General features: G+C 41.4%; 3 protein-coding genes across 3 annotated transcripts; all 3 read right to left on the reverse strand.

The window, feature by feature from the left end:
- Positions 1 to 1,630: 1,630 nt before the first annotated feature.
- LOC128505324 (deubiquitinase DESI2-like) lies at positions 1,631 to 12,316 on the reverse strand. The gene is made up of 5 exons (XM_053475671.1): positions 12,060 to 12,316; positions 4,611 to 4,683; positions 4,378 to 4,471; positions 2,900 to 3,041; positions 1,631 to 2,040 (listed from the first exon to the last, which is right to left on the reverse strand). Exons 1-5 carry the CDS (start codon positions 12,096 to 12,098, stop codon positions 1,804 to 1,806), a joined length of 585 nt encoding a protein of 194 aa, XP_053331646.1. The 5' UTR covers positions 12,099 to 12,316; the 3' UTR covers positions 1,631 to 1,803.
- Positions 12,317 to 18,172: 5,856 nt separating this feature from the next.
- Positions 18,173 to 23,317, reverse strand: SYNJ2BP (synaptojanin 2 binding protein). The gene is made up of 4 exons (XM_053475673.1): positions 23,175 to 23,317; positions 20,388 to 20,524; positions 19,535 to 19,630; positions 18,173 to 19,039 (listed from the first exon to the last, which is right to left on the reverse strand). Exons 1-4 carry the CDS (start codon positions 23,230 to 23,232, stop codon positions 18,902 to 18,904), a joined length of 429 nt encoding a protein of 142 aa, XP_053331648.1. The 5' UTR covers positions 23,233 to 23,317; the 3' UTR covers positions 18,173 to 18,901.
- Positions 23,318 to 24,827: 1,510 nt separating this feature from the next.
- MED6 (mediator complex subunit 6) lies at positions 24,828 to 27,858 on the reverse strand. The gene is made up of 8 exons (XM_053475670.1): positions 27,706 to 27,858; positions 27,378 to 27,537; positions 26,700 to 26,791; positions 26,331 to 26,413; positions 26,102 to 26,210; positions 25,736 to 25,851; positions 25,475 to 25,502; positions 24,828 to 25,081 (listed from the first exon to the last, which is right to left on the reverse strand). Exons 1-8 carry the CDS (start codon positions 27,725 to 27,727, stop codon positions 24,951 to 24,953), a joined length of 741 nt encoding a protein of 246 aa, XP_053331645.1. The 5' UTR covers positions 27,728 to 27,858; the 3' UTR covers positions 24,828 to 24,950.
- Between the last annotated feature and the right edge of the window lie 93 nt (positions 27,859 to 27,951).

The following is a 27,951-nucleotide window of genomic DNA, read 5'->3' on the forward strand; positions in this document are numbered from 1 at the left end:
TAAAGTTTAATGAAAATAAATCACATTTTCCATTTTTTTTTATATAAATATCCCTCACTTGCGCCACTATTGCTATCTCATGTGAGCCAAATTATGACATCTACGTGCCACCTCTAACCTTATATTCATCTTTGAACCAGGGGCGTCCAACATGAGATTAGTGCTGTTGTATGTGACCTTTACCTTTGTATTGCCGTGACTCCTTCCGGCTTCTATTTTGTTCGTTCATGGGGAATTTCTAAAATTGCAGACCAGAAATGTGTTTCATGAATGAAAATAGTAATTCAATGTGTTATGTCGGCTGCACAGAGCTGCTCTGGAACATGTCCTGTCAAGAGACCCGTCAAGAAGCCTGAAAAACTTACTGATCCTGCTCTGGTCATCTGTCATTATCCTGAAGATAAGCATAGATCCTTTACGGTATGTACTTTTGATCTTAGTGGTTGTGCTAACCATATTGCTAGTAAATATCTATATGGTGGCAAATCCAGGTATGGAGTGGGCCTTATTCACAATCATTACTCCCGAACGGCCTACCTATAAGCGCCATCTGAGATGATTCATAAATTCAAGAATGATTGACAGTGAATCAAAGTCTGGAGCTGACTCCTTCCTATTCTACCCACTGTGATATATAAGACTGCCAGTTGGTGCTTTTGCTGGTTGATATCCCTGCCTGAATGCAGGTGACCCACAATAAGTGCATCTTTGAACAATGAAATGTTAAGGTTTGCACGAGGACTGGTAAAACAGCAATTTTATAGACATCTGCCAAAGCTATTTGCTTCTCAACAGTCAGGTTGACATCTGCCGAAGATGTTGGCTTCTCAACAGCCAGGTTGACATCTGCCCAAGGTGTTGGCTCTCAACAAGCAACCCATCTACCCAAGATGTTTGCTTCTCAACAGCCAGGTAGACATCTGCCCAAGATGTTTGCTTCTCAACAGTCAGGTAGACATCTGCCCAAGATGTTGGCTCTCAAGAGTCAGGTAGACATCTGCCCAAGATGTTTGCTTCTCAACAGCCAGGTAGACATCTGCCCAAGATGTTTGCTTCTCAGCAGTCAGGCAGACATCTGCCCAAGATGTGTGCTTCTCAACAGTGATCTCTTTAACACAACCCCGCCGAACGATAGTTAGTTAACCATGCAAGTATATGATAACTTTTATTTTCAATGATTTGAGCATGTTCTACAAATCAAAACAAGTGTAATTAATTAAACATCTGGATTTATGAATGAATGTTCAATGGATATATACATTTCTGGAGAAACCACAACAATGACAAATAGCATCTGAATTGATTTCAAAAACACGTACTAGTCCAATCATACAATTGTTAAATTTGGTTATGGATTTACCTAGGTCTGAACTGGTTATACCTAATAGTAAAAACAATGGGGTACGTATTTTTATACTGTTCCACAAAAAGGAAGAGTTATCAACTCACGTTTGCTGCTAATTTTCACCCAACCTGTTTTTAATAAGTCTTATATTGTACATCTTACACAATGACGTCATTTGGCTCAAAGAGAAGAAATACTACATTTAACATTCAAAAACGCACACAAAACTAGAAACCGTATGGCAAATTCCTTAGGAATCAACATTCTGAGCAGTATTTCCAAAGGTTCTTTTCTTGTTGCATAATAACGTGGACTCTTTCCAAATGTAGCATTCATTATCTGTTGTGAAAAAAAGAAAAATAGTAAAAATGCATACGAAGAAGTTGCAGTTTTATTGTGTGTCGACAACATGTGGACCCAACAGTCCGATGATTGTCCGAAGGGACACGTGATGTCATTTAAACTCTGGTGTGTCGGCACGTTCGCGTTCCGGATGGGGCGGCTGCCGAAGTGGATGGTGAGTCCTCATCTGTTGTGTCTCCCTGTTCTTCTCTTTGGAGGCCAAGCGTGATGTGACTCTGCAAGGCTGCTGGTGTCAGCCATTCCTTCGGAAGGCAGCTCTGAAGAAATGGGATGCATGAGCTGAAGTAGGCTAACCGATTCACCCAGCGAGGGATTTCCTTCCCACACAGCATCTGGAAACGTAGACAATCCTCATCAATTATTTCTAAACCGACATAAAACATTTCAAAACACCAAGTGTGTTGGGTAAAGAAAAATATCCAAGATGGCTTGGGGAACTTTAATTGAGTGTTTATAATCACTATTGATTTTTGACTATAAAGAAAAGAGGTCATATCAAGTATTTTACTTAAATGAAAGTAATTCTAGTGATAAAGAACAAGTCGGAAGCTTAGGTATAGTGTATGGAAGGGTGGTATAGTGTAAGAGAGGGTGGTAGAGAAGTGGAACGGCCTCACAATAGAAGGAAAAATGGGCAGACTAAAGAACCGCATGGATCTTATGTGCCTTCAAATTTTATGTTCCTATGTTACAATTATATATATATATATATAATTCGCATAGTATATGCATATTTTTATATATATATAAAGTTTTGTTAACTGTTTGTAAACTCATTGCTGCATGTTTTCACCTATAGAATATGATGGAAATGTTTGGAAGGAATACTGATTGCTCTTCAGTGCGTTACTTGTTACTCCGGCACACAGAGGGTCAAACTGATGATTAGAAGACATTCTAAATCCATCTGTTGCTCATATTTTATGCACATGTATTTCACATGTGACACCCACCCAACCGGTCTGTGAATATTTTCAGCGCTGATCTCTGTTCTGAGCGTGTATTTTCTGCCTGGGCTTCTCTCCAGCACCAGCTGTTTGCTCGGTGCCATAATCAGATCACATCACATTCCCCCAGCCCTGGTTTTATTAGAGCGCCAGCAAAGTATGCTGCTGTTATGATACCGGATTAAGATACTGAGAGGGATGCGCATAGAGATCTCTACTGAGGGATCTCGGAAGGAATACAAACCTCAGCCAGCGCCGCCGAAAAGTGATTACAGTTTTTGTGCATTAGGTGATAAGCGTTTCCTTTATACTCCTTCCCTAGCTCTTCCATGATGTTATCTATATCTTCCTCTGTGAAATCTGTAGTGCCAAGGGCAATAGATTCCCTGTAACAGAAACAAATGTGATGAATACAAGGTAGCATTGCATAAAGTATTATACAAACATATGAAATATTTAACATCTGGGTTCTTAGAAGAATATATCGGGGTCAAAGACCCTGCAAAAATGGACTGTTGGGTGGTATGCAGAAACTCATGATAGTGTGTAAATAGTGTTAAAAAAAATAGGCGTTTTGGGTAAGCATTCTATTTTCCATACATTTTTTGTTTTACTTTTATGAGATGCTGATACTTATCTATAAGATCTATGCTTATCTACCGTGGCTCCTTGTGTAGCTGAGGTTCTTCATTTTTGCTTCTTCTTTTCATAGATCAACATACCAAATGAACTAAGTTCTGTATGGTACAAAGCATGCCCATAGCTGACAATGACTTGTTGTAGAACATTGGCCAGAGTGTGACATCATACTCTGTCCACATCACAATCACACTTCATCTACAGAACAAGCCTGTCCTCTCCATTACGGACATGCCTCCACCACCACAATAACCTTTTGGTAGCTCTAGTAGATGGCATCTGTGACGGCATAAAGGACAGTGGTGCCGGTTCCATGGTGCTTGCCTAGTTAATGTGCCCTGCCAGAATGCAGTCCTTGTTTTTCTTGGGGACTGTGTGTGGATTATGCTGTAAACAATGCAGCAGATTGTTTGTAAGCCCACACATCTTCACGTTGTCATTTCTCTGGCCCACGTTGCCATTTCTCTGGCCCGCGTTGCCATTTCTCTGGCAGTCGATGGTCATGTTTTCCTGTCTTTTATCCATCCTACATTAGCACAACTCATCCCCACTCTGGGATCCTCAATCGCGAGTGTTCCCCTGTTCAGTTTCTTCTTACACATACAGTAGATGACCATACTACTAGCCATCAAGAGTAAAACCTATTCCATATTGGTGGTGATGCGTCTAATCATGTGGTTAGAAATGCAACATTTTTCATTGGCAAAAGGAAGCAGACACCAGTGGCAGTGGTTATGCTGGTGCCATTAGTGAAGATGACGATTCCGGTAATGATGATGATGATGACAAGGTGCTCAAAGGTGCTTCTTCACAGATGTTCTTTGTACAGACGTCATAGAAAAAGCTTCTCATATGTAGGCGAGGCGCATGTTAAGGTATTCTGAGCGTCAACTAATTAATATAGGATTCTGGTCCAGAATATGAAGGCATGCTGTTTATCCGTCACTAAAGCAAATATTGAGTTAGGGGACAGGAAACTTTGCAGGACTATAGAAATAAAACTGCAGCCCTTTTTTTTCCCCTCCATGTTTGATGCGTTATTTTTGAATATTTATTATATTTGCGGTGATCACATGGACTCACTTGAATTTGAATGTCTCTCCGAGCTCCACGGCACTGCCAGGCGTGATTTCGAAAATCCCACTAAATGGGTATGGATGGCCTCCGTAAGCAAACTCTGTTGGGAAAGAAATGCGAACGACTGTAAATATCCTAATATATATATATATATCTTCTCTGGGATTAGTTTATCCTGGGTGGGCAAAATAATCCTAGTCAACCATGAAAATTAACCAACCACTTGTTTAACTACCTACCTCTGCCATAGATTTCGATCCCTGAATGGAATACCCCTATTCCCAGAGTAGATGTGTATTCGTTGATCCAATACTGCAAAACAGATACAAACACGTTAAAATCTATATTATTATTTATTTTTTTTACAGTAATAAGGAAAAATCAAGTGAGCACTGAAAGCCTTTCATTAAATGTTTTTAATTTAGTTTTGATTTCTGAAAAGTGCTTACTTGTAGGATTTTCATAGGGTAATGCAATAGATGAAGAAGAACATTATTTGATTTGAGAAAGGCTATCAACAGAAATGATGTTTTATAATTTTAATTTAAAAATCACTAAAAACCGCACAAAATACTAATATTTGAAATTGTAGCACAAGTGCTTAGCCTTGCATTTACCGTGTGACATTGACCCTCTAGATAACAGAGCGGATCCTGTTTTGACTTTAAATAGAACCAAGTTTCCGGAGGATGCGCTTGCGTTGCTAGCAAATACTTTATAATATATCCAATGTGTTTTTAACTGATATTAAAACCACGTGAACTAAAAAAATGTGTGTATAAGACGAGACCAAGAACTGATTCCCCACAGCAGGAAAAACGGGCAGACAAGATGGGGCCGAATGATTCCCCCTTCAAATTCTGAATGCCATATGGGTTCTTTATAGTACGTGATTCTGGGGCAGAATTTGAAAGGCCGTCCTAGCAAGCAATGGAATGGTCCAAAATCAAGAACATTTAAATGTTTTCTCTGCTGATAAGATCTCCTTTTATCCTCTAGATTGTCAACGTACAAACAGGTCCCTCTTTATCTAACGTATCAGCCTAGATTAGTCTGTCAGTTCTAGCTTTGGCAGACCCTTCCAATATATGGAGTGTAAGAAGTGCTGAATACATTGTTGGTGCCGTATAAAAATCATAATATAATAATAATAAATAATATTGTGTAATATTTCCCCCATTATCAGTTACCACTAATTACTAATTAGTTACTAATTACTTTACCCTTTCGGGCACCTGGTTCATTTCTCTTGTCATCCAGCATACAGAATGTGCCATTCAGGGGCGGGCAGCAATAGGCTTTTCAAGAAATGCCCCGTAGGAATCAATGATTTATAAAAAAAAAAAACCCATCCCTGGTGCAAGTACCCCTGCCCCAACATGATTACTCGTCCCTAAGTCCTCCATTCTTTATTGTCTTTTAGCAGTAAGGTCACCAAGCTCACCAACGCATTCAGGTGGTACTTTTAATGTTCTTAAATATAAAGATACTAGTAACTAGTTTAAGGTACATGTAAAAATAATAATTTGAGACCTTAAGATATAGTTGGGAAAGCATTTACTTAAGGTGGGAAATCACACACATTGCTTTGTACAGGATGACATTGGATTGTGGTCTAGCCAATGGTACATAAATGACAGGTCCTATAAATGGCTCCTATCTCCGCTTTCCTGCTCATCTTGACTGATAGGGGTTCCCATCTGTTATAATTAAGACGCATTGTGCTTCGGGAAGCGCGGCTTCAGCATTCTGTAAAGATGTTTTGGCTTCTGTGCTGTGATTGATGGACCTCGGAGGTCCGACCGTACGCTGCGGCCGCGTGATAAAAGAAAATGGCACAAAGTGATTGATGGATAGGCAGAAAGAAGGCAAGGAAAGCGACGAATATGAATTAGCGAGACTTAAGGTGTAGGCTTCAGAGGTCACTGAACATGCTTGAAGTTTTGACCTTCTTTTTATCCTGAAGATGCAGGATAATCCATTCATTCCACGTGTTCATTTTTAATATCTTTTCAGAGAACAAATATTGGGGAAACATGAATGAAGGGGGGTTGACTAAGCCAGTAAAAGCACTAACAAAAATTAATGTACTGATATTCAGCCGGAACACAACAGGTGGATGACCTGCTTTGTTTAAGAACAGGCTTGTAGGCATAACAGATGCCTACAAACCCAACCCAATGTGCATGGAATCAGGGAGGAAAGCCCACAGAGCTCTAAGTGACACTCCATGTTAATATCACCTATATATTTCACTTTGGAGAGTCACAACTGGGTATAATCTCCTTGGTTTCAGGGAACGAATACATTCTGTTGAGTAAAATATTGTTTTAGGCACATCTTATATACCTCTGCAGTAGAACATGAAAACCACCGATGACCAAACATTACTCTGAACCTACAGCATAATGGGACGTAATGGGACGGGGTGAAGAAGAGGGTGGACGTCTACTAATGATTATAAACTACTTTGAACACGTAATGGAACAAAAGGTGGAAGATGGGACTTTGATAGGACAGGGTGGAGAAAGGAGGCTGTTATGGGATTGTGGCGTTGAGATCCACCAGTGATCAAAAAGGACTTTGACCCTATAATGGAACAAGCGTGCAAGGTGGAAAGTTAATGGGACAGGGTGGGGAAGGGGGCTATAGTGGGATTGTGGCAGATAGATTTTATGATTGACGGCTGGGAGGAAATCTTCATTGCAAAAATCTGGAGGGTGACTCGTGGCGAACCAGAGGTCTTCAAGGAGGTTGTGTGAATATTCATGTGCCACTACCACCCCCAAACGTCATAAAACGGATGTGCTGGTTACCTTATAATAACATGGAGCTTTGAGTTGACTGTATGGGTCCAAGAGGTGGCATCTAGAACATGAACAATGCAACAACCTCTAGTAACTGACCTAAAGGCAATTGAGAGCAACAGTGATCACACCCCATCTTAGAAACATGCCCCTCGGGGGTTGGAATGACAAATTCATCCAAGTGCCCTTATCATGTAGAGTGCAATAAGGCATCTTCTCCATTTGGCAGCCATGACAGTAAGTTAACTCTTATCTACTCCAAATTCAGAGCTCCAGTTGCCCGTGTAGCTAATACATTCCAACTTTAGTCATTCAGGCCTCATGAATTCATTCATAGCCAGGAATATGTCTCCCGTAAAGTCTATTGGCAATAATATCTTTTTTATGTAAAGAGGCAGGATATTCAGCTGCCGGCAACATCAGAAACAGCGTCAGTGACCATACAAGTAATCATGCATTCGTTCATTTGTATTCCTCTCCGTACGCCGAGTGCTTGTAAAGGCTCTTAGTTGTGATCCAGCAGCACAGATGCTTACAGATAATACATTTATATGAGTCTGCGGGCTGGAGAGACTTCACGGCATACGTATCGTTCATTTAATACAGTATGTATAATATAAATATATAATATGCCAGTATATATAACGCAACCGAGCCAACTGAGCTCTCTTCCAATCCTCTTCTCGCTATCCAGGCTATCATATTCGCTTGAATATAACCACATATAAAATAATAATGTTCTATAACGCTATTGCCCGGGGAAACGAGAATAGTCCTCTCTGCAATGCCGAATCATTAACTATTTATTTTAACAGAAATTGGATACTAAGAACTTACTCGAGTGTTATATATATATTTGGGGGGGGGATACAATTGTTTCCTAATTTATTATATGAATGGGTTCTTTTCTAACGAAAGGTTATTGATATCGCTTGTAGCCATTTTAGTGTTGCAATAGCGTACTACGGACAACTAGAGCACCCATGCGTCTGTACAATGCATTGGAAAGGTACCTGAACAGGTTTGGGGCATATGGGCATCCTAAGCAAGGATGTCTACTGCCTGAGTATGGTCTAGACTTTTTGGCTTCTCCAATCATGATTGGAAAGATCAGGAGCTACCTGTTAGCTAACTGCGAGTAGAAGCGCATGCACGTAGTTATGGTGTTAGACCAGACTTCCAGAACCCTTTTGATAGGGATTCTAGAACAAGTATATGTTGTAAAGCATAGCATGTTCTATTCTCAGCTTCTCCTGTAGGCCTGGAGGTAGTCAGATGTTTGGGTCTATAATAAGAAGCTTTGTGCTAAAAGTGTGGCTTCGTGATTTCCTTAATGCCATTGCTGCAGGTCTCCTACGGGGGGGGGGGGATGCTTTAATTATGTTTTCTCATTTTCTTCGCCAATCTGTTTCACTCCATCCATTAATAGCTTTCTCATCCCCTGATCTTCACATGTTTCCTGCGCGGCGTGGAGCTGCGAACTCTTTAAACACACCATGAAACCACTTTAAGGATAAGCAGCAGGCATTAAAACAAGCTTCTGAGCGGAGAATTCACCAGCGGCATTCACTTATAGAAAATTGTCATTTTTTTTTTTTACAATGGTTCATTTATAATCGATAACAGGTCAGAGGATTAAAGAGCTATTGCAGCAGGCATTTCAATGTTTAAGTAGCTCTCTAGTGGTTTTAAAACAAGATACAACCTTCAACCTTATGGTAAATATAAATATATATATATGTGATAGATATATATATATATATATGTGATATATATATATATATGTGATATATATATATATATATATATATATATATATATGTGATATATATATATATATGTGATATATATATATATATGTGTGATATAGGTAGTTAACAGTGTGGAAAATGCAGAACATTTTCCAAAAGACACGGAGCAAGGTAGAAAAGTGCGCTAAGAAGGGGTACGCTGGCAACAGTTAGTCCTAGGGGCAAGTCAATGCTAAAAGCCCCCAGAACATATTCTAGTTGCAGTACGCTATGTACTTTCCAGTTCTGCTCTTCTTGCTCCCTTCCAGTCTGGGCCTGGGTGTGATACTCTCATACCCAGCAGACATTCCCTCTGGGGAGGAAAAAGGGACTGCTCAACTTGCAGCACTGATAAGCAGTAGAAAATCAAGTGAAATCCCTATCGAGGCAACACGTTGCACAGAGCACCGGCACCCAGAGGGTTAATTATATTCCCATCGGATATGCAGAAACGCGTTTGTGAATGGAAGTACCACCTACACAGTGAAGCCTCGAAACAGGGACACGGTGTGCCCTTGACAAAGAAGCAAGAATGGAATAATGCCTGGCCAACAGGCAAACGCGGTAAGAGGTTTATGTAAATTAACTCTGTGACATCATATCTGTCACCCAGATACGTGTTTATCAATCTATTTATTGCCCAGCAACCCTGCAGCGTGGGGACCCCTAGAACAGAACAGTCATCAACAGAAGCCGTTTCTACTTAAAATAAATATCATCCAAAGCAACCAATTAATATGCAGGTTACTCATATCAGTAATACATATTCATGTGCTATTCGCCCTGTATATATATATATTTACGAATAAGGTTGCTACACATTTATCAGATTTATCAAATGAGAAATATATATTATTATATGGGCCTGGACTGGCCATCTGGCATATCGGATCTCTGATTTATTGCCTATTTAATAGGAATCTTGAAAACACTAAAGGGGGTGTTGTCAGGAAAGTTGTATTTCAGCTTCTTGACCTCACTATACGTTATGAAGGTCCAACCCCAATACGTTTCTCCTGCAGGAATAGCTTGGCTGGTCCTGGATAGTGTATGCTTAAATCGTTTCTCCAATGCCTCCTCTCCGATTGAGTTATCCATCATACAGGGCCAGCTCAGCTCTTCTTGCGGGAGAGACTTGCCAGTGTTAGCCTTATTAATGTGCATTATCCATAGAGACCTAGTGAGAAGGCTGTTTCAGGACCACGGTCAGCAGCCATGCACAAGGGCAAGCAGTAGGTCTTTGTTTCAAACTACAATGGGAAAAACAATTCCAATGGCAATAACGTATTAAGCAATTACATGTTACCATAAGAGCGTAGGTTCAGCTAAAGGTGCTGTTCCACCTATTCTCCTAAACTTGACTCTTTTCTAACTAAATGCACAAGAAACACCATTTCTAGTACTGTTAGAAGCCAAAATGTTGTTATGTGATTGAACCTTCAGCGGGAAGGATATCAGATCAGATCTGCTAAATGCCAAGTGTCTTCAAAGGGGTAGTCAGTCGGTACTTTTCCAACCGTCTTTTTCCTCCAAAGATCTCTTTTTGCATCCTTACCCTTTTGTTACTGTAAGTCCAAATTGTTATTTGACCCACTACTTGTTATAGCCTGTTTACCCATTGTACAGCATTGGGGAATATGATGGCGCTATCATATCCCAGCATATTCCACATATATTTTATGTCATGTCCAGTCCATATTTAAAGGCATCCATTGGATCTGATCGCACAACCTCTGTCGGTAGTGGATTCCACATCTTTACTGCTCTTACTGTAAGGAACCCTTTTCGCTGCTTTAAGCGTGAATTCCTTTCTTGAGTGGATGACCTCTTGTTCCTTGCGCTGTCCTATTAATGAGCAGGTCATCAGAGAGTGTCTGGTATTATCCCCTCTAAGACCCCGTTTTTCTAGTGTAAACAAATTCAATTTTTCTAGCTTTTCTTTGTAACTAAGGTGCTCCATCCTTCATATTAATTTAGTAGCATGTCTCTTTGTGCTTCTTACATAACCACAATGCAGCAGCAGCACATGAGTATGAGCTTCATGGGTATGAGCCTCAAATAATTCATGCCATTTTCCCATCAGACCACCTATATTAAAACTATTTGTGGACCTAAGAATCTGGTGGTGAAAACTTTGAGGTCGAACCAGAAAGTGTTTTCGGGGGGTAGTATTTATCCTTCGCACTTTCCACTTCCTGCGTCATCTTCTTGGCCCTTATTACTTGGTTGAGCCGCAGGAAGTGGTTGAGGTTACGTGCACAGGAAAATGTATTCCCCCGAGTTCCTTCTGGAGTTCATTCACGCTATGCTTTTCCATGCAAACACAGTAAAAAAATATTAACCTAAATGTTGTACACAAATTAAAAAGAAAAAAAGGACAAGACAGCAAAGCCATTAGTCTTATTAACATCATACTATTTAGGAATATAAGAAATATTCTCAGATAAAATTAGGGGCTTCCTAAATGAATGTAAAAAATTCGAGAAACATGAAAATTGATAGAAGAATAAAATAATTGTTCTGGTTTTAATGCATTGTATTGCTTAACACGTTGGCTTTATGGTATTATTAGGACATGGTGTACTAGGAAACTTTAGATACATGAAGTACAGGAGGGAGAAATGTTAGAACGAGAGACCGTAATCTAGAGGGGGCAGAGGCTTAGATGGAAGATGAAGGTGGTAGATAAGTAGAACAGCCTCCCAGCAGAAGCACTAGAGGCTAATACAGTGAGGGAAATTAAACATGCATGGGATAGACATGTGGCCCCTAAATCTAAGACGAGACCAAGAACTGATTAAGGTTTGAGCCTTTAAATCAGGAAAAATAGGCAGACTAGATGGGATGAATATGCCGTCAAGTTCTATGTCAACCAAGATAAAGGAAAGAAATATCTTTAGGGTTCTAACACAGCAAATCCAAATGTATTCTGGGTAGGGAAGTGGAAACCAAGGTAGGGCTCATCATACAGGAGGATGCTATCCAAGAATGAGCTGCATTATGCACGCCTCCAGACATACAAGACCGATTAGAAACACAGCCATGAAAGATTTGTCTCGTTAAAGGGACATCAAAAGCATGCAAAACTTACCATGTCGTACACATTTAGTATAACCGGTTCATTGGCCATTGTGAGTCTCGGCTGCGGGTTCTGGCTCTTACATGCGTTTAAATCCCCTGCGGTCAGTAATACTATTAGCGACTGGATCTGGAGATGGTTACATTCTAGAATGTCAAGCAAAGAGAGCGAAGGTCCTCGTTATCCAAAGTTACACATAATAAGGGTTTCTTTCTCACGCTGCAGCTCATGGATATAAATTGATTGGATCTCCAGAGAAATGCTGGCAATAAATGTAAAAAAAAAAAAAAAGCCAAAATGCTAAGCTTCCAAATTCATACAGGAGAAAGTTAGTATGAATGAGTTCACCAATGCAGACTGCTAGAGAATCTGCAGGAACGTATGGGTCAAATGTACGCCAATGACCTCCAGAATGTTTAAGGTGATGTTAGCATCCCAAAACATGCTGCTCTCTCTCTCGCTCCCCTGTCCACCAACAGCCAGTTGTAAAGAATTCTAGACTGTCCACCTTTCACGGTCTTGTGCATTAGACGGCTTCCTCCAGATGACTAGATGACTATGCGCGTAAATCTCAGTGAGAGCATTCAATCAGATTAGCGTCCCTGGGACTTCTTTCCATTTCCTATATCTGCTGATGGAAACGTTCAGGTCTCGTAGCACCCATGGTCCTGATGCTGCTCACAGAGTGAAACGCAAAAAATAATAGTGAAAAAATAGCTGGCGGATCACGATGCGGAGCAACCTATCTAGAGGTTTGATTAGATTAGCACGGATTCCATAAAGACTGAGCTCTATGCGTACTCCAAGGGATCCTGATGCTAGGCAAGCAATCCGACCCTGGTGCTGGTACAGCGCAGTCTTTGTAGAATCCATAGGAAAAAAAAAATAAAAAGGAAAGGAATACAGATGACCTCATCTAAACAGGAGGAGGCGCCTCGGCTGCTTGTCTGCCGCTGCCAAATGTATCTGAATGGAAGCTGCAGGGAGGCAAGTTACGTACATCACACAGCATCCCTAGTCCTGTGGAGATAAAATCATGAATACTTCATGTGCTCCATTCATGGAGAGCAGCGGAGACACCCCCCCACACACACCCCCACCCCATTTCATAAACATCAAACGAGGAATTCCCTAATGAGATGTAATCAAAGAGGTGACTTCTGAAGCTAGAAATAATGGTGATTTCATTAACCCCCTCCAGGGCTAAAAAGAAAAGAGCAGTCATATAAAGATTACAAGGCAAAATGTTCTGTATTCTACAAGAATCATAAATCTGTGTACAGTTAAGTATATGGTATGTTATATTGGTGAATTTTTTTTAATTAAAAGCCATTTTAGATTAAGACAAAAGATTAGTTCGCTCTGGAGTACGCTAAGAAAATAAACCTTAGGAGAACGGTCATTTTATTAGTTTCTCGTGTATTACCAGATATCGTGCAGACCCAGAGAACAGGGGTATGGCTGGTCCTGTGGGCGTCTTATACATTCAGAGGGAGGCTGAAGCTAGTTGCCAGCAAGTTTTACTCCTGAGGGACTCGGTGGGAATCTAACTCCATCTGCACCTTAAACACTCATGCGGTTGGCAAACCCCAAGAGAAACATTGTGATAACGGTAATTTTAACTTCTGATGAATGTCCAGAGCTGCATAGTCTAAAATTCACATTTCAAGGCCATGTGGCACTACAGCAGGCTGGACTATCTTTCCTGTGGAATACAAGCTTGGTCCAGAAACTAGAGTTCTTGTGCAGATCCTCAAGTAACAGCATTCTGTGATCCTGCTGAGACATCTCTCTGAACCTTCTCCATGTCTCCTTCGGTGGCTTGATGGGACCTACCAAGAGATACTCTACATGTGCGCTAAATTACGTGAGACCCACTGGCCGAAGACTCCAACACCATCACATCTACTTATTGACCTCACAATTCTGCTTCTCCAACAGACATCATTCTAAATATTGTCATCATTATCAACAGAACACCAGTGGGGCCAAGATCCAGTGCTCAAAGGCGAGGACCATGCCCAAGTATATGAGATACGGCTTATGGTCTTATGATCCCTTATGGTCTTTCCTAACGCGGAACGATTATTTTTTTTATTCCCCGCTTGAACCCCATCTTCTTGGGGTTACGAGATCAGAAGAAAAACGCCCAGATAGAGATACTGGTGTAAAGAAAGTATGGAAAAGTGGATGAAATTGAAAAATTGGTTTCCAAATTAGACATTTATTGTTTTGTTTTTCAAACATATGTCTCGGAGAGAAAATATTTGAGATAACTAGAAAATAACAGCTGCTAAAACCATCTTGGGAGAAGATACCTGCTATCCATCGTGTGTAATTAGTTAATGGCATATGGCAGTTATTAAAGAAGGACTGGCCAAGTTCGGTGTTTTAAATTTTAAATCAAAGGAGCATGATTAAGATCTCAAAAGAGTAGAGTTGAGATTAGTTTACTGATTCTAAATGTTTTTATTTTAAAAAAAAATTATATATATTCTTTTTTTTTTTTTTTACAAACCACCACATTCAAAAGGGAAAAAGGCCGCCCAATTTTAGAAATAGGTATATGGAAAATTAGACTAAATTTCTAATCAAAATGCAGTTTCTCAGCCCGCTGTGGAACCAAGAACGAGAAATTCGAGGTCCGCAGCTAGGAGATGACTGTGATGAATATGGCTAAGCGGACGGAAGCAAAAAACGGGCTAACGAGCCCAAATTCATTAGCCGCGAGGTCTAGGCATCTTCATTTTGCTGACCTAGACACGGTATTTAATTTCCACTTCTTTGCTTTGTGTAGCGCGTGTGATTGTTTCAAGAGCCATCTTGCAGAAGAAGGGTAATATAATAGGTCCCTGCTCTCTGATCAAGAAATAATAACCATTAGTTTTCACGGGGTTTATTGCCCCTGTTATTCGTTAAACCTTCGCCATCTAGCTGGCAATGTTCTATTATATAATAATATTCATTTACGAACACAAATTCATTTGAGTGGCTTCCGACGGACCGCAAAAAAAAACCCAAAAACCTTAAGATTATGTAAAATTAAAACGATTGGCAGGGCAAAAAGGGGTGTTTTTTTTGCTGAAACTATTCAAATATATTAAAAATAAAGAACATGATCCAGGCTTGTCCATAGCGAGTTATTTATTTGTCGATCGTCCTTTACAAGAGGGTTTTTTTTCTGCAGAAACAGGACTTGCACAATTCAAAATATCTTCTCTATATATCTCCATTACAGAACCGACATGCTTTACAGTCATGCTTAGGATACATTCTCTCTTTAGCACCCTCATATTCTCCAGGCATAAATATTTCAAGCAAACCAGGCCAGCATCCTATGACCGTCCCATAAAAATGCATTCAGCTGGAAAGTCCGTGTGCGTTTGCGGCATAATACACAGTATTACAAAACCAGAAAGAGGTTTCGTATTAGATTGACACAATGCTACTTTCTGTATCACTTATTTCTTCTACATTGTTCCCCAAAGGTCAGCAAGGATATGTGCTACAAAGTTAATTATATATATATGTATATATTATATACCATTTGTTGCCAGGAAGGATACAAACAAAACCAAACTTTGTTTACAGAGCTGGTAATAATTGATCTCCAATTTTCCTACCTGGGAACGCTCCAAGATTGACCCAGAGTCTCCGGGTGAAGCAGTGCTTTCCAGGGTCTCCGGGTCATTTTTCTCTATCTGCAGGCAGGGGAGTGGTGTTTAGACACGCCCACTCACTGCCCACTTCCCCTCCTACTCCCCACCCACCCAAGCCTGTCTGCGGCCAACATAACACGCCCCATGCACTATTAGCCCCACCCTTCATGGAGCCACACTCCCCAGAAGAGGGAGAGCCCGGGGTAATTAGCCAAGGAAGTTCCCAGGTATGCATTTTACCTGCTTCAGAACTCATTAAATAACTGGCATAGGGGGCATATACGTTAATTCATGCAGCATTTCCTTTTTAATACCTCTATTCTGCACCTTCACTAGAAACACCTTATTAAGAAAGACACTACAGGAAGTTGACAGGAGAGTTGCAGTTTCATCTTACTAACTTCCCTTTGCGCCAACTCTATAGTGAGCCTCTGCTGATAGGCTTGCATGGCCCTGTATAATTTATAACCAAATAAATAAAATTTCCTGAAAGCCAATGCGCCGATTGAACTACAGAGCCAGTCTGGCCATTCTTGCAGGGAAATCTGCCAAGGATGACGCTTTTTAATACATAGTCAATTCACAGCGTTTGAAACTGCAACCCTCCTGCGAACCCTCCAGCCAACTGCATAAGTGAATAAATACCCTCCGATTGATGTTAGCTTAGCTGATTGGAGAGGAGCTTTAAAAATACACAAAATGAGAACGATGATTGTAGTGCAAAGGGCCTTCATTAAGGTATTGATAAGCATTTTGCTAAGAAGCCTCTTATTTATACACTTGCATTGAGATATAGTAAGAGGGTAAACGTTCCATCATTCCAGTCCTGTTTTTCCGTTATTTAGATAGAATTTGTGTAGTCCATCCAGGTGCAATGTGCCAGCTATTCCAAAACTGGGTGGCTTGAGCATTTGAAAGTTGTACGGGTTAATTGCCAATATGGCTTTAAGTTATCATTTGAACTCCTCTGGACATGGTCTTTAGGGGGGGGTTTGGCAAGAGAATTGTGGTTTGAACTCCTTCACTTCACTATTCATTATAAATGGTCAGGTTTCTCCAGCAAGAAGGGCTGGTCCTGTATAAATGTATAGTTCAACGAGAGAGGAGACCGACCTATACATTCTACATGGCCAGCCAAGCTCTTCCAGCAGTAGAAGCTCACCAAGGTCGGACCTTCAAAAAAGTATAGTGAAAAAGTTGGAACCGCAGCTCTCCTGCAAACGCTTCTACCAACCTTACTGAATAGACCCAAACGTTTACCATGGGGACCAGCTATAGTTTCTCAAGAATTAAATAATGCAGCTGATCATCAAAACAATTGAATCGATCGATCAAGTATACATATCAGAAACGATTAACCCAATGTATTTCCCCATATAGGTTCCCCATACAAGACTTTTGTCCGAGGGACACTGCCGAAATCTCCAGCAAGGTAAATATTATTAGCATTTACGCATACAGCGTTCACTGATCAAAAACCACAGAGTTCTCCTATTATGCAATACATATAAGAATCTCAATATTTGACAAATGTTAAAAAAAACTCAACAGAGTAAGAAATAGAATGTCATGCAAGTGATTCAGTGGTTAGCGATTGGTGGGTAAATCCCATTGGGTTGCGTTGATCACAGGATCAAGACATCCAAATGGAATGTGATCCATTAGAGAGTAGAGTAAAACATTCCCAAAAATAAATACCAAAAGATGACAAGGACTAGAGGACAAACGCGGAATGGATTGTAACTAACACGCTTTAGTCCGAGAAGACTTCTGTAATTCCGACCCAGGCTTTGACCTAGACAACAGAAGCGATCTGTATTTTCCAATCAACGCGAGAAGATTCCTGGGAGCTCTTGTACCAACACACCCATTACAGGTAATGCCAGGTCCATATAATATATAAAGCTAGTGAAGATGCAACCTAATTCAGTGTTCTGGTAGAGGGCCCATGAGATCAGTCCTACCGGGGAAAGTGTGGTTTCAAAATAATAAATCATACCCTTCAGCCCTCTGAAAGGAAAACAACAGAAAAGCATGGGTCACTGATCTCCAGAGAAAAACGGCAATTGTGAATGATCTAAAATTGTATGGCTAGCACCAGAGGATGGTCTATGCCATGCCCTCCAGTGCCAAGAGCAGCTTCATTAAGGCTGGGCGCATGTGCCGTGTCAGAAGACAGAAGCTCCTCTCATCTGCACCAAGGTACCTCCATCCCTGAACAACACGGCGGTGACACAGCTTTCAACAAACCCGACAACGGGGCTGCCAGCCGTTATAGATGTACAATGCCCTAAACAGATACTGGGCATGAGAAAATTAGGCAGAGAGAGAGAGAGGACATTGATGGTCCCTCAATAGTCCTTGGGCCAAAAACCAAAGTATGATGGGTGGGACATGTTCTTGGGCTCATAATAAAACTAAAAATCACAGTAAAGTAGAGGCTCCTCATCGGAATTTCCCACTACGTTTTTCTGATAATATAATTTATTATGAAGGCAATAAAACAGGTTTTGTTACTTTGGATCATTCGAATGCTTTTTCTTTAGTTAGAAGGCACTTTCAGCGCTACAGTTTAAGAAGGCACAGCTTTCTCTTTGGTGCACGAAATCAACCAGTAGTTCTCTGCGGGTTGAAACAAAACTCCTATGGTTCTCAGCCAGAAGCTAACCATCGCGATGCTGGCTGGTGAGCACGGGAGCTGGATTTCACGAACAGCACGAGAGCAACTGTATGGCTGACAAATGGTATTCACCTAGCCGTCATCATCATCATCATCAGACGATTCCTTATAAAGTAGTAAATCCAGAGCTTCAGAAGATAACAGGGGATTACAGGATTTAAAGATTTACACCCTTTTTCATAGGTTTCCTATGAGGTTATTTCTCAGCACAGCTAGAGGACTTGCACATAATCCCAATTTAAGACATTCCATAGGTATCAAAAATCATGAAATATTTATGAACAAAACTGATACACAGCATAAAAAAAAGGATATTAATCACAATAAGTTAGCAGGGTACGTGTGTACGGATAAAACTTAATTTCAGTGTCTTGAGACCCAATACTGTGGCTTGTGTATCCAAGCTACGGGAACATACAAAGGCCAGGCAGTAGATATACGCATCGCGGAGGTATCTGATACGACAACACATATTAAACATCGATGGCTTTTTCACCAATCAACCCTTCAGAATTTTATGAGCGATGCCGATATGCAAAAAACGCATAGATCAAAACGGCTGCCAGTATAGGCAAGGCGATCACGGCCAATGATATCCCTTCGGGGTCGCTCTCGCTCCGGGTACTGGACGGGCCGTTGGGTTGGTTCTGAAGCTGAGAAAACAAAAAAGACACCAGATATAACAAAAAGATAATTATACATCACAAAGGGGGGTTTTCCAGTTGAATCTCAAATTATGTGAAGTATACGTATGTCCGACAACTACTGAAACCGTCAGTTCTATAAACAGAGGTTCCCTAATATCAGGTCCAAGAAGATACAGTAGATGGTCTAGAACATGGAGCTAACAAACCTAAAGGTGCCGTTACACAGAAGAAAGCAGCATGTTAAGCCAACGTGGCTTATTGGGGTTTTTATTACAGCAGCCAATAGCTGTCATGTTTTTGTGTCACGTGACAATTAAGCAGTCCTTAAAGGCATAAGAACGAGGCAACATTTTTAATTGTTAAAGAATTATTTCTGGAAAGAGTTTGGAAATTCGAGTTCCAAAGTAGGTGGAGAACACTTTTAATCTGACTCTTGACCCACCATCATGGTTGAAGGAGCACAGGTGGAAGCCATGATTTTGTAGACTAAGGTTTACAGACCTTGTGATGAACTTTCAACACCACGTGTTCCCCGGCGTTCCTGAAGAGGGCCACTGCATCATTGTGCAAGAGATTCTCTAACTTGACTCCATTTATCTAAGAAGAACCAAAACACGCAGCATGTAAGTTTCTTTCCATGGAGAAACGTCACTGAGAACAAGCCACGCCATAAGAAAACGATGTCTTCTTCAAACAACGGCTGCCTTCACTAATCAACAACGATCAGGAGCTCAAGAACGGGAGAACGAATGATCACGTGGATCTTTGGACCAGGAAGTTATATTGCTGCCCCGTGGCATACACAGAAGGTTTATTTGGGGGTACAGAACTTTAAATGTAGGACTTCCCCCCTTCCCCCCAAACGGTTATACCAGAGGCAAATTCGGAACGCAGTAGCTAGAAAAGGACCGTAATTAGAGGGTGATCACGGGCACGGCGGACCTGGCAGACAGGAAGACGCCTCTGGGAAAGTAAATGAGAAGCATTTCTTTGTTTCATTTGTTGGTGACGCTCCAGACGAATAAACGTCTCATTTTATTATTTCTACTAAAGGGTTTGTATGTTCAGAATAACGGGTAGGAGTTGTTAAAGCTGTGCTTTGTTATACTTTTGGCTACGTAGGTGGGAGATCACCTTCAATTACTGGTAAAATCCACCTGTCGATGGAGACGGGCAGATGCCAACTCCATTATAGATGAAACGCTCCTGGGCGTCATCCCAAGCCAAGAACCTGCCGCACCTATGACTATGCTATGTTGCCCCGGGGCGCTCCTCACACGGTTTTGATAATAAGACGAGGTTCAGATGGTCTGTAAACCACTCTCAGCACCCTCAGGCTGTGAAATGGACGTACCTCTAATATCCGGTCTCCTTCCTGAAGCCGACCATCGTTGGCGGCTGCTCCTTTCTCCTTAATGCTGCTGACATATATGCCACTGTCCTCGGAGACATACTGCTGGTCAGTGCCCCCGACTATATTGAACCCTAGTCCTGAAAGAGAAAAGGACACAGATATGAATTACACAACCTTTACAAAACCAGCCCCAAACCCTGTATAACCCCTACCCCTTTATCTACTGTCCTCCAAATTATACACGATAACATCCTGCAGCCTGCCCTGATTGTTTTGGCTAAAAATGATCATGTTATTTCGTTGTTCTGGCACAGCCTATGATCGTATCCGGCAACTTTGACCCCATTCTTAGGGTCTCGGGGTTCAGATTCACAGTCTGGAACTGACCACTTTCCATTCTACCCTGACGTGGGCATATATAAGACTCTCGGCGCTTTCGGTTATGTTATGGCTGATATCCCTGCTTGAATGTAGGTGAGGCGGCAGAAGGGAGCTTCGGCACAACTCTCCTGTAAACTCTGTCAACCCTCCGTTTAGTGAATAGACCCTACTGACCCAGAGGCCCCAGAATCAGCACTGATTTCCGGATTTTGGGATTTCCCACTTGACCGATTAAGCAAAGAGTTTGCCTCATCAAAGATTCTTCGTGACAGTTCTAGAGTTCTTTGACGAAGGACACTAAAGATATAAAGAGAAGAGATCTCGAAGCTGATGGTTTTAGGTCCCCACGGGGGGCGATGTGCTTTCCCTTTTTCCTGTAACCCATTAAGTATAACGAGCTACAGTGTCTACCTTGTGGAGCAGACACCATTAAAGATGGGATTGATAGAAACCACAGAAGCAATTCAAACCCCAGCCTTCTCTAAGTGAGCTTTCACTGAGCGTGGACTGAATCCGTCCAAGGACTAGCCGCGCACGCTCCAGAGTTATTCTTTATACATAACCCCCTGCCGTGTCCAAGCGACCAAAGTGGATCCATCAGCACGGACCTCTCATCCATTGCTATGGCGATTGCTTTATTTTTACCAGTTTTTTTTTTAATCGCTCCCTCTAGATTGTAAGCTCCTTTGAGCAGGGCCCTCCTTAGTCACGTTGTTATACTATATATGACTTGGTATGCCCTGTGTAGCCATTGTACAGCGCTGCAGAATATGAAGGCGCTATACAAAACAATAAATAAAAATAATAATACATTTGACGGCCGCCAGGGCAGCGTAGTCATTCCCAGACATTAAACATGTAAATGAACAGCGCCCGGATACGGCCCGGTAACCAGCCTAAACAATGCCTGGGCACACAGCGCCTCCTTTATTCTCAGCACAAACCGCAAAACAAATACGGAAACTACTTTCACGCTTGATCCGAAACGCAAACGTCTGGAAATCTCTTAAGACTCGTATAAATAGATGCCTTCTAGTGGGCCGACTGCACACTAAGGCATGTCCGCGGGGGCCGAAATATCTGCTCAGAATGTCGTTTGTGTTGCCGTCGGTGAATAAGACCATTCATAGCGATCGCAGAGCCCCAACCCCACCAGGCCCATTTAAAAAAGCCAAAGCAGGCCGATTTCCCTCCCTCCGGCACTTTAAGAGTTAATGCTTTGGCTCGTTCCAAAACAGGCAGTTTATAACTTAGCGGGATTTGAATATTATGCAAACGTTTAACGTTGTAACCCTTTCATCGCCCATGGGATGGAAACGGACAACCAAATAAATACACAGGACGGTCCCTGGCACGTTAAGCGTTAAAGGGTCCTAGGCACACTAGCCAGGATGCCCCCGCGCAGCAGGGAGGAGCAGAGTAATAAGCACCGGAGGTTTTCTTCAAGCTCGTCCTACATTAAAACGGGTAATCAGACCACTTATTATTATTTACTGATTTATATATCGCCATCGTATTCCACAGCGCTGTACACCACAGCTTTTAGTTCCGGCTGTGCTGGAAATTTTCTGCCCAAGAGAGAACATTTATATTTACATCATCATATATGTTATATGTGTTAGAATAAAATATTACAGGAGTTTTAAGGTCTATGCTTTAAATAAAATTTTCGTTTATGGAGAGGTTGCCAGATAAGTGGAACGGCCTCCCAGCAGAATTGGTAGAGGGCAATACAGCGAGGCGATAGATGGATTCTGCGTTGCTATACGTTAAATCTGTAGGATCGTTCTAATCATCAAAAGGAAATCCTTCCCAATTGTAACATTTATCGCGTGGATACACTGGGAAGCAAAACGTTTCCTGCAGCTGTCAGATAATTCACAATAAAGCATTGTTTGTTTGCACAATATGGTCAAATAATAACAAAAGTGTATAAATGGGAGAAAATCACACCAAGTTATAATATATATGTTTAACTCTATAAATACTGAAGCAGGATCCAACAAGGAGATTGTATGATGTGCACTGAAAAGTTGTCTTGTATGTAATGACGTGCACAAAGGGGTTAATAAGAATCCCAGGGGCAATAAGACACCAGAAGGGGCATTTTAGACGTTCCGACTCCCATCACAAGTAGATTGTAAGCGCCTATGGTCAGGGCCCTCCTCAATTAATGAATCCAAGTTGTTTTGTGATGCACGACTTATTTACCCAATGTACCGCGCTGTGGAATAGGATGGCGCTATATCCATCAATAGATAATAGTGATCTATAGGATTGTGAGCTGTATGGTTTGTCCCAAAGCCCTGCAGCAAAGGCCTTCCCAGCTGCAGGGCACTTCTGACATCTGCCCCAATGACCCCTATGCCAAGAAGTGCCCCTACCCCGGGGGGTGGGATCGGGTACCTGAGGGTCCTCTGGCCAGCTCGATCATCTCCACCGCAGCCCCGGATCCTGCGCTCATGTTCGGCTTCTCGCCGCCCCCCCTGCAGGTCTAAGCCAAGAGCTGAAGGTGAAGCGCAGCCGGGTCACTTTCAGTTTCGCCAGGCAGGAAGGGCCCACGTGGGAGGACGAGGAATGCCGCGGAGCATTCTGGGGGATGTAGTCCCCCGCCTGCTCCATTGTGACGTGCTGTGTGTGACGACGTCTGTGACGCTGCTAATGCATGATTCCTGGTTTGTGTATACTTCATAACAGCATGATTACAATATTGAAGTCCAATACACTGGGCAGCCTATCTCTAAACATCATGGTCTTATCATATCCCCCCTCTATACCCTCTACATAATATATGACCCCTGCAAATTTAATATATGGGGTGGTGACTTTGTTCATACTTTTTATTGGGCCAAGATAGAAAAAGATGTGGCCACAAAGCCTACGAGGACTCAGAGGTCCCTTATTTGTATAAAATATCACCTACCTCCACCTCTTCTGCCTCAACTGTAAGCTCATTTGAGCAGGGCACGACCTGCCTAGTTTCTTGTTTGTTTGTTGTACAGGATCGTGGAATATAATAATACTATATAACATAATAAATAATCTTTATGTTACCCCAATAAAGGCATTAACGTGGATTTCAGGATTCCAATGCTTCTTTGGATCAACAGGGTGTCATTCATTTTTATCATTTGAGTAGATGACAGAGATCTCTGCTGGGTGGACCCAGACCTTCATGGGAAGCTGGATCCTGACAGCTGAGTTTGGTGGCTTCTATTCAAAAATTGGATAAGGTGAAGTTCAATGGCAGGTCCACCAGAAGCTCCCAAGAGCATCCAAACCCTGGTCCACCTCCTGCCCCAAACTAAGGTCATACCCTGCCTCAAGGCTGATCTTCGTGCCAGCCAACCCAGGAATCAGCTGGTGGCACCTGGGCACATTGGTAATAAAGAGGCAGAGTGCGTGGAAGGGGGTTGAGAAAGGGTCTTCGTGCCTGGAGTTCCACTTGGTTGAGGAGCACCCCTCAACAACCTCCGCGCCACTGTCTGTATTTTGATTGCTTTGTACCAGTTTACCCTTGATTGGCATGTATTATGTTGCAGTGAACGCTTCATGCTAAATAAGAGGCATAACACGGATCAAACGGATATAAATATAAACAGGCCTTTATTCCTGTGTCTTAGTGGCCTAAAAAATTGAAATAGCGACATATATGCTTTCCCCCGCCGTCCAACAAAAATGAAACAGAGTGTGTTTAAACATTTAAGTTCTGATAACTTCCAAAGGGCAGCATTCCCAAAGTAGCTGCAGATAAATTAGGACTATTATGTTGACATAAGAGATCGGCGGCCCATAAAAGGGACGAGGCAACTTTGAATTTAGGACGCCAGGAAGGTTTGGATCCAAAGAAACCAAATATAAAAGAGCAACAGCACTCACATTGTAAGAGCCATGGCTGCCTGAGTTGGAAAAAGAACTCACATTTTCAGCAAACTTTAAAAAAAAAAAACTATTATGAGCAACGCAGGCAATAGAAGAGAAATATCGCCGCATTATTTTTAGTATTATTTACTCCTTTTCGTGTTCTAGATGTCGCCTACGCTAAAAGGGGCAGATGAACACGCGTGTAACGGCGCTCAGCTGGTCCTGATGCAGCAAATATTAAAGTAAACGTGGCTTTGATGGCGCTTGATTCAGTCACTGGAACGTTCAATAATAACCATTATTCTGTAGCATTTCTGGCTACTGCAGTCTCATTCTCTTCTCCGGAGGGCCCTTTGGGGTTGTCGCTTGTTGAGACACTTTCACCGGCTCCTTCTCCTCCTGTTTTATGATTTCTGGAGGCGGTTCCTGTTCTTTCTTTATTTGTTCCACTAAAAATAATAAATAATATAATTTATTTTGAAATTAACAGCACAATGCTGATTGGACCCAGATGTTGCACTAGAAGCAGGGGGTCCCCCCCCCCCATAACCCTCCGCATTCATCGAGAAGAGATTTAATGACCTATGGATTCTGGTCAGTCTTCTAAAAAGCATCCTCTAAAGCCTGCAAGAAGGACCTCAGCAGACATTCAACAGAGAGAGATGTCTAGGTTTAAATGGGACAACGTCTCAAGAATTTAATGCAATAACAAACACGTTATAGATGGGTTTAGAAAAGATCGCCAAATACAGCGCATAGGAATATGTAGACGCGACTATGTAACAGTGACGTTTTCAGGAGAATCGGAGGCCACTTCATATTATAACCACAAAAAGACTTACCGGGTATTGGTTTTTCCCCAGACTTTTGCTGTAATATAGAAATATAAATATTAATACATTAATAATTAGCACAACAAGATCTATATATTTACTGTCCACATAGTTAACTATGTATTTAGAGTTACCGAGTGTATGATGGCATAGGTCTACATTTACCGAAAGGAACAATCTTTAAGCTTATTCTTGCCGAGCGGTTACTGCTCCATGGTTGTAGCAAACATCATTGCTTCCGGGGATTATGGCAGAAGTCAATAGACTGACCTGAACAAATTTGGGAGGAAACTTTTGTCTGAGTTCCAGAAGTAAAGCATCTACTCTCTGTCTCTGGAAGAGGGAGCTGGCTTCTTCTTTTTTCTTTGTCTTTGGCTTAGATTTATCTAGAGAGAAAGAATAAAAAAATGCACACAGATATATAAAAAAAAAAAGGTACCGGTTGGTATCAGGGACCCCTGAATTCGTCAGCAGAGTCTCTTCAAGATTTGAGGACTTGTTTGTCCCGTAAAGTCGAGGTCTTGAAATTGTTCCCAGGGCTGTACATGCACATTTTCATGGCAGACAGCAATAGGTAACGAGCCATGGCTTCTAGACCCATTTGCAAAAATATAAATGGCGTTTAAAAAACGGTACCTCGTTCCTCCTGGTCTTTGAAATGCCACCAATATCCTTTTGACGGGTGGTACCGGCAGTAGGACATTGCCTCCTCGAATGCGGACTGAATCCCATGCACGGCTGTTAGCTATGAAATACAAGGCACGTTAATGTAAAGACTGAACCACTTCACTAATAACCGTTTGAATTTATTGTGTGACTAATATATATATATATATATATATATATATATATATATAAACCTTACCGTTCTTGAATTAATAACCGTTCCGATGTCTGGAGCCTGATAAATCACTCCTGCGATAATGTAGTAATCAGCAAGTGGAATAACTGTATAAAATAAACAGATATATAACTATTACAGATTTACAGAAGGTGTAAGAAATACGGCCAACAATCCAGTAACTTTCCTCAAACAACATTGCATCACAATTATGATTTCGGAACGCTACAGAGTGACTACCTTTAGGTAGAGCACAAAGGGCTGAGCAGGGACCAGCAAGAACCCAGCGTGGCTCACAGGGCCAGCTGGAGGTTTACATAGAATCATTTAATGTGGCAACAGGACCGATGAAGCTGGAGGTTGAGCTTTGTCCGGCATTAGCGCTTTGCTTACCCTGTGTAGGGGATTGTCTCTGCTGCTTCCTGATGATGAACAATATGGGTTCCTGGGCATGGAGCAGGATATATTCAACACCAATCATCTGGCTGACAGATGTAAACAGCATAATGAGCAAGTAATAATGATAACGGCAGAATAGAGCTAATAAAACAGCAGCACTGGGACAAGAATAATATTAAATATTATTAATTATAATCGTATAATTGTGACATCTCGTTACAGATTAATTAGAAATATATATATCTATCTATCTATATATATATATATATATATTATAAACAGAATAAACAGGATACTTTGGAATGTGATTTATTTTTTTAAGTCAGGGCTTTGGGGGTTTCACAGACCTCAGGCTACCTATTGTTTTAAACTCAGTAGTCCCCTTAGGTTAACATTCATTAATGGCAGGCTTCCAATTATTGGCCACTTTGGCAATTTAGTAGATATAGAAAATGAGATCATTTTAAAACCTTTTATCTTTATGCTCGTAGCATGGGACTAGCACTTTAAAACGTTATTATATCTAATAAAAAGACTAGTAGCAAAAATAATATTATCATTAAATTGGTAAAAATAAAATAAAAAGGCTACTTAAAATACTAATAAGCCCACAAAGGAAGTAAAATCTAAATAATTCTTTATCATGATTATTAATGCTTTATTAAAACTTACTTTAGATGATCCAGTGTTAACCTCTGCATCTTAACCACCTCATTATTGCAAGTCCGATCATAAAACGGGTTACTCCTTTCTGAGAAGTAATCCAGAACCGTCCCATTGTTTAATATCGGAATCCAGGCGCTGTCAACCCAGGATATACCCAGCAGGTTATCTACAAATCAAGAAGATAAACATGGCTTCCTTAACAACTGTAACCAAGCAGCCTTCCAGGTGTGGTCGTTTTCACTACTATTTACTAGAAATGACAGGCCTGTTAATACGACGAATCGTTTTATCTTCCTGCCAAATCGAGAATTGTAAATAAAGAGCTGTTACCCACCTCTGACATCCACGGCAGCCATGCTGAAACGCACACAATAGCCACTTCCGGCTCAACGCTATGACGTAGACAACAAAACAAACTGGGCCGATCGAGCTCGACTGTTTGTACTGGGACAACCATAGAGTAGAATAATAACTAGCACGCCCTCTGGGGCTTGGAGGACTTCTGAAATCCAAATTGTTATTGTTATTGTTAAGGTTGTTGTTGTTATTATTGTCCATACTACTACTGCTACTAACAATA

Source organism: Spea bombifrons, chromosome 9 (genome assembly GCF_027358695.1).
Source record: "Spea bombifrons isolate aSpeBom1 chromosome 9, aSpeBom1.2.pri, whole genome shotgun sequence".
Lineage (NCBI taxonomy): Eukaryota > Metazoa > Chordata > Amphibia > Anura > Pelobatidae > Spea > Spea bombifrons.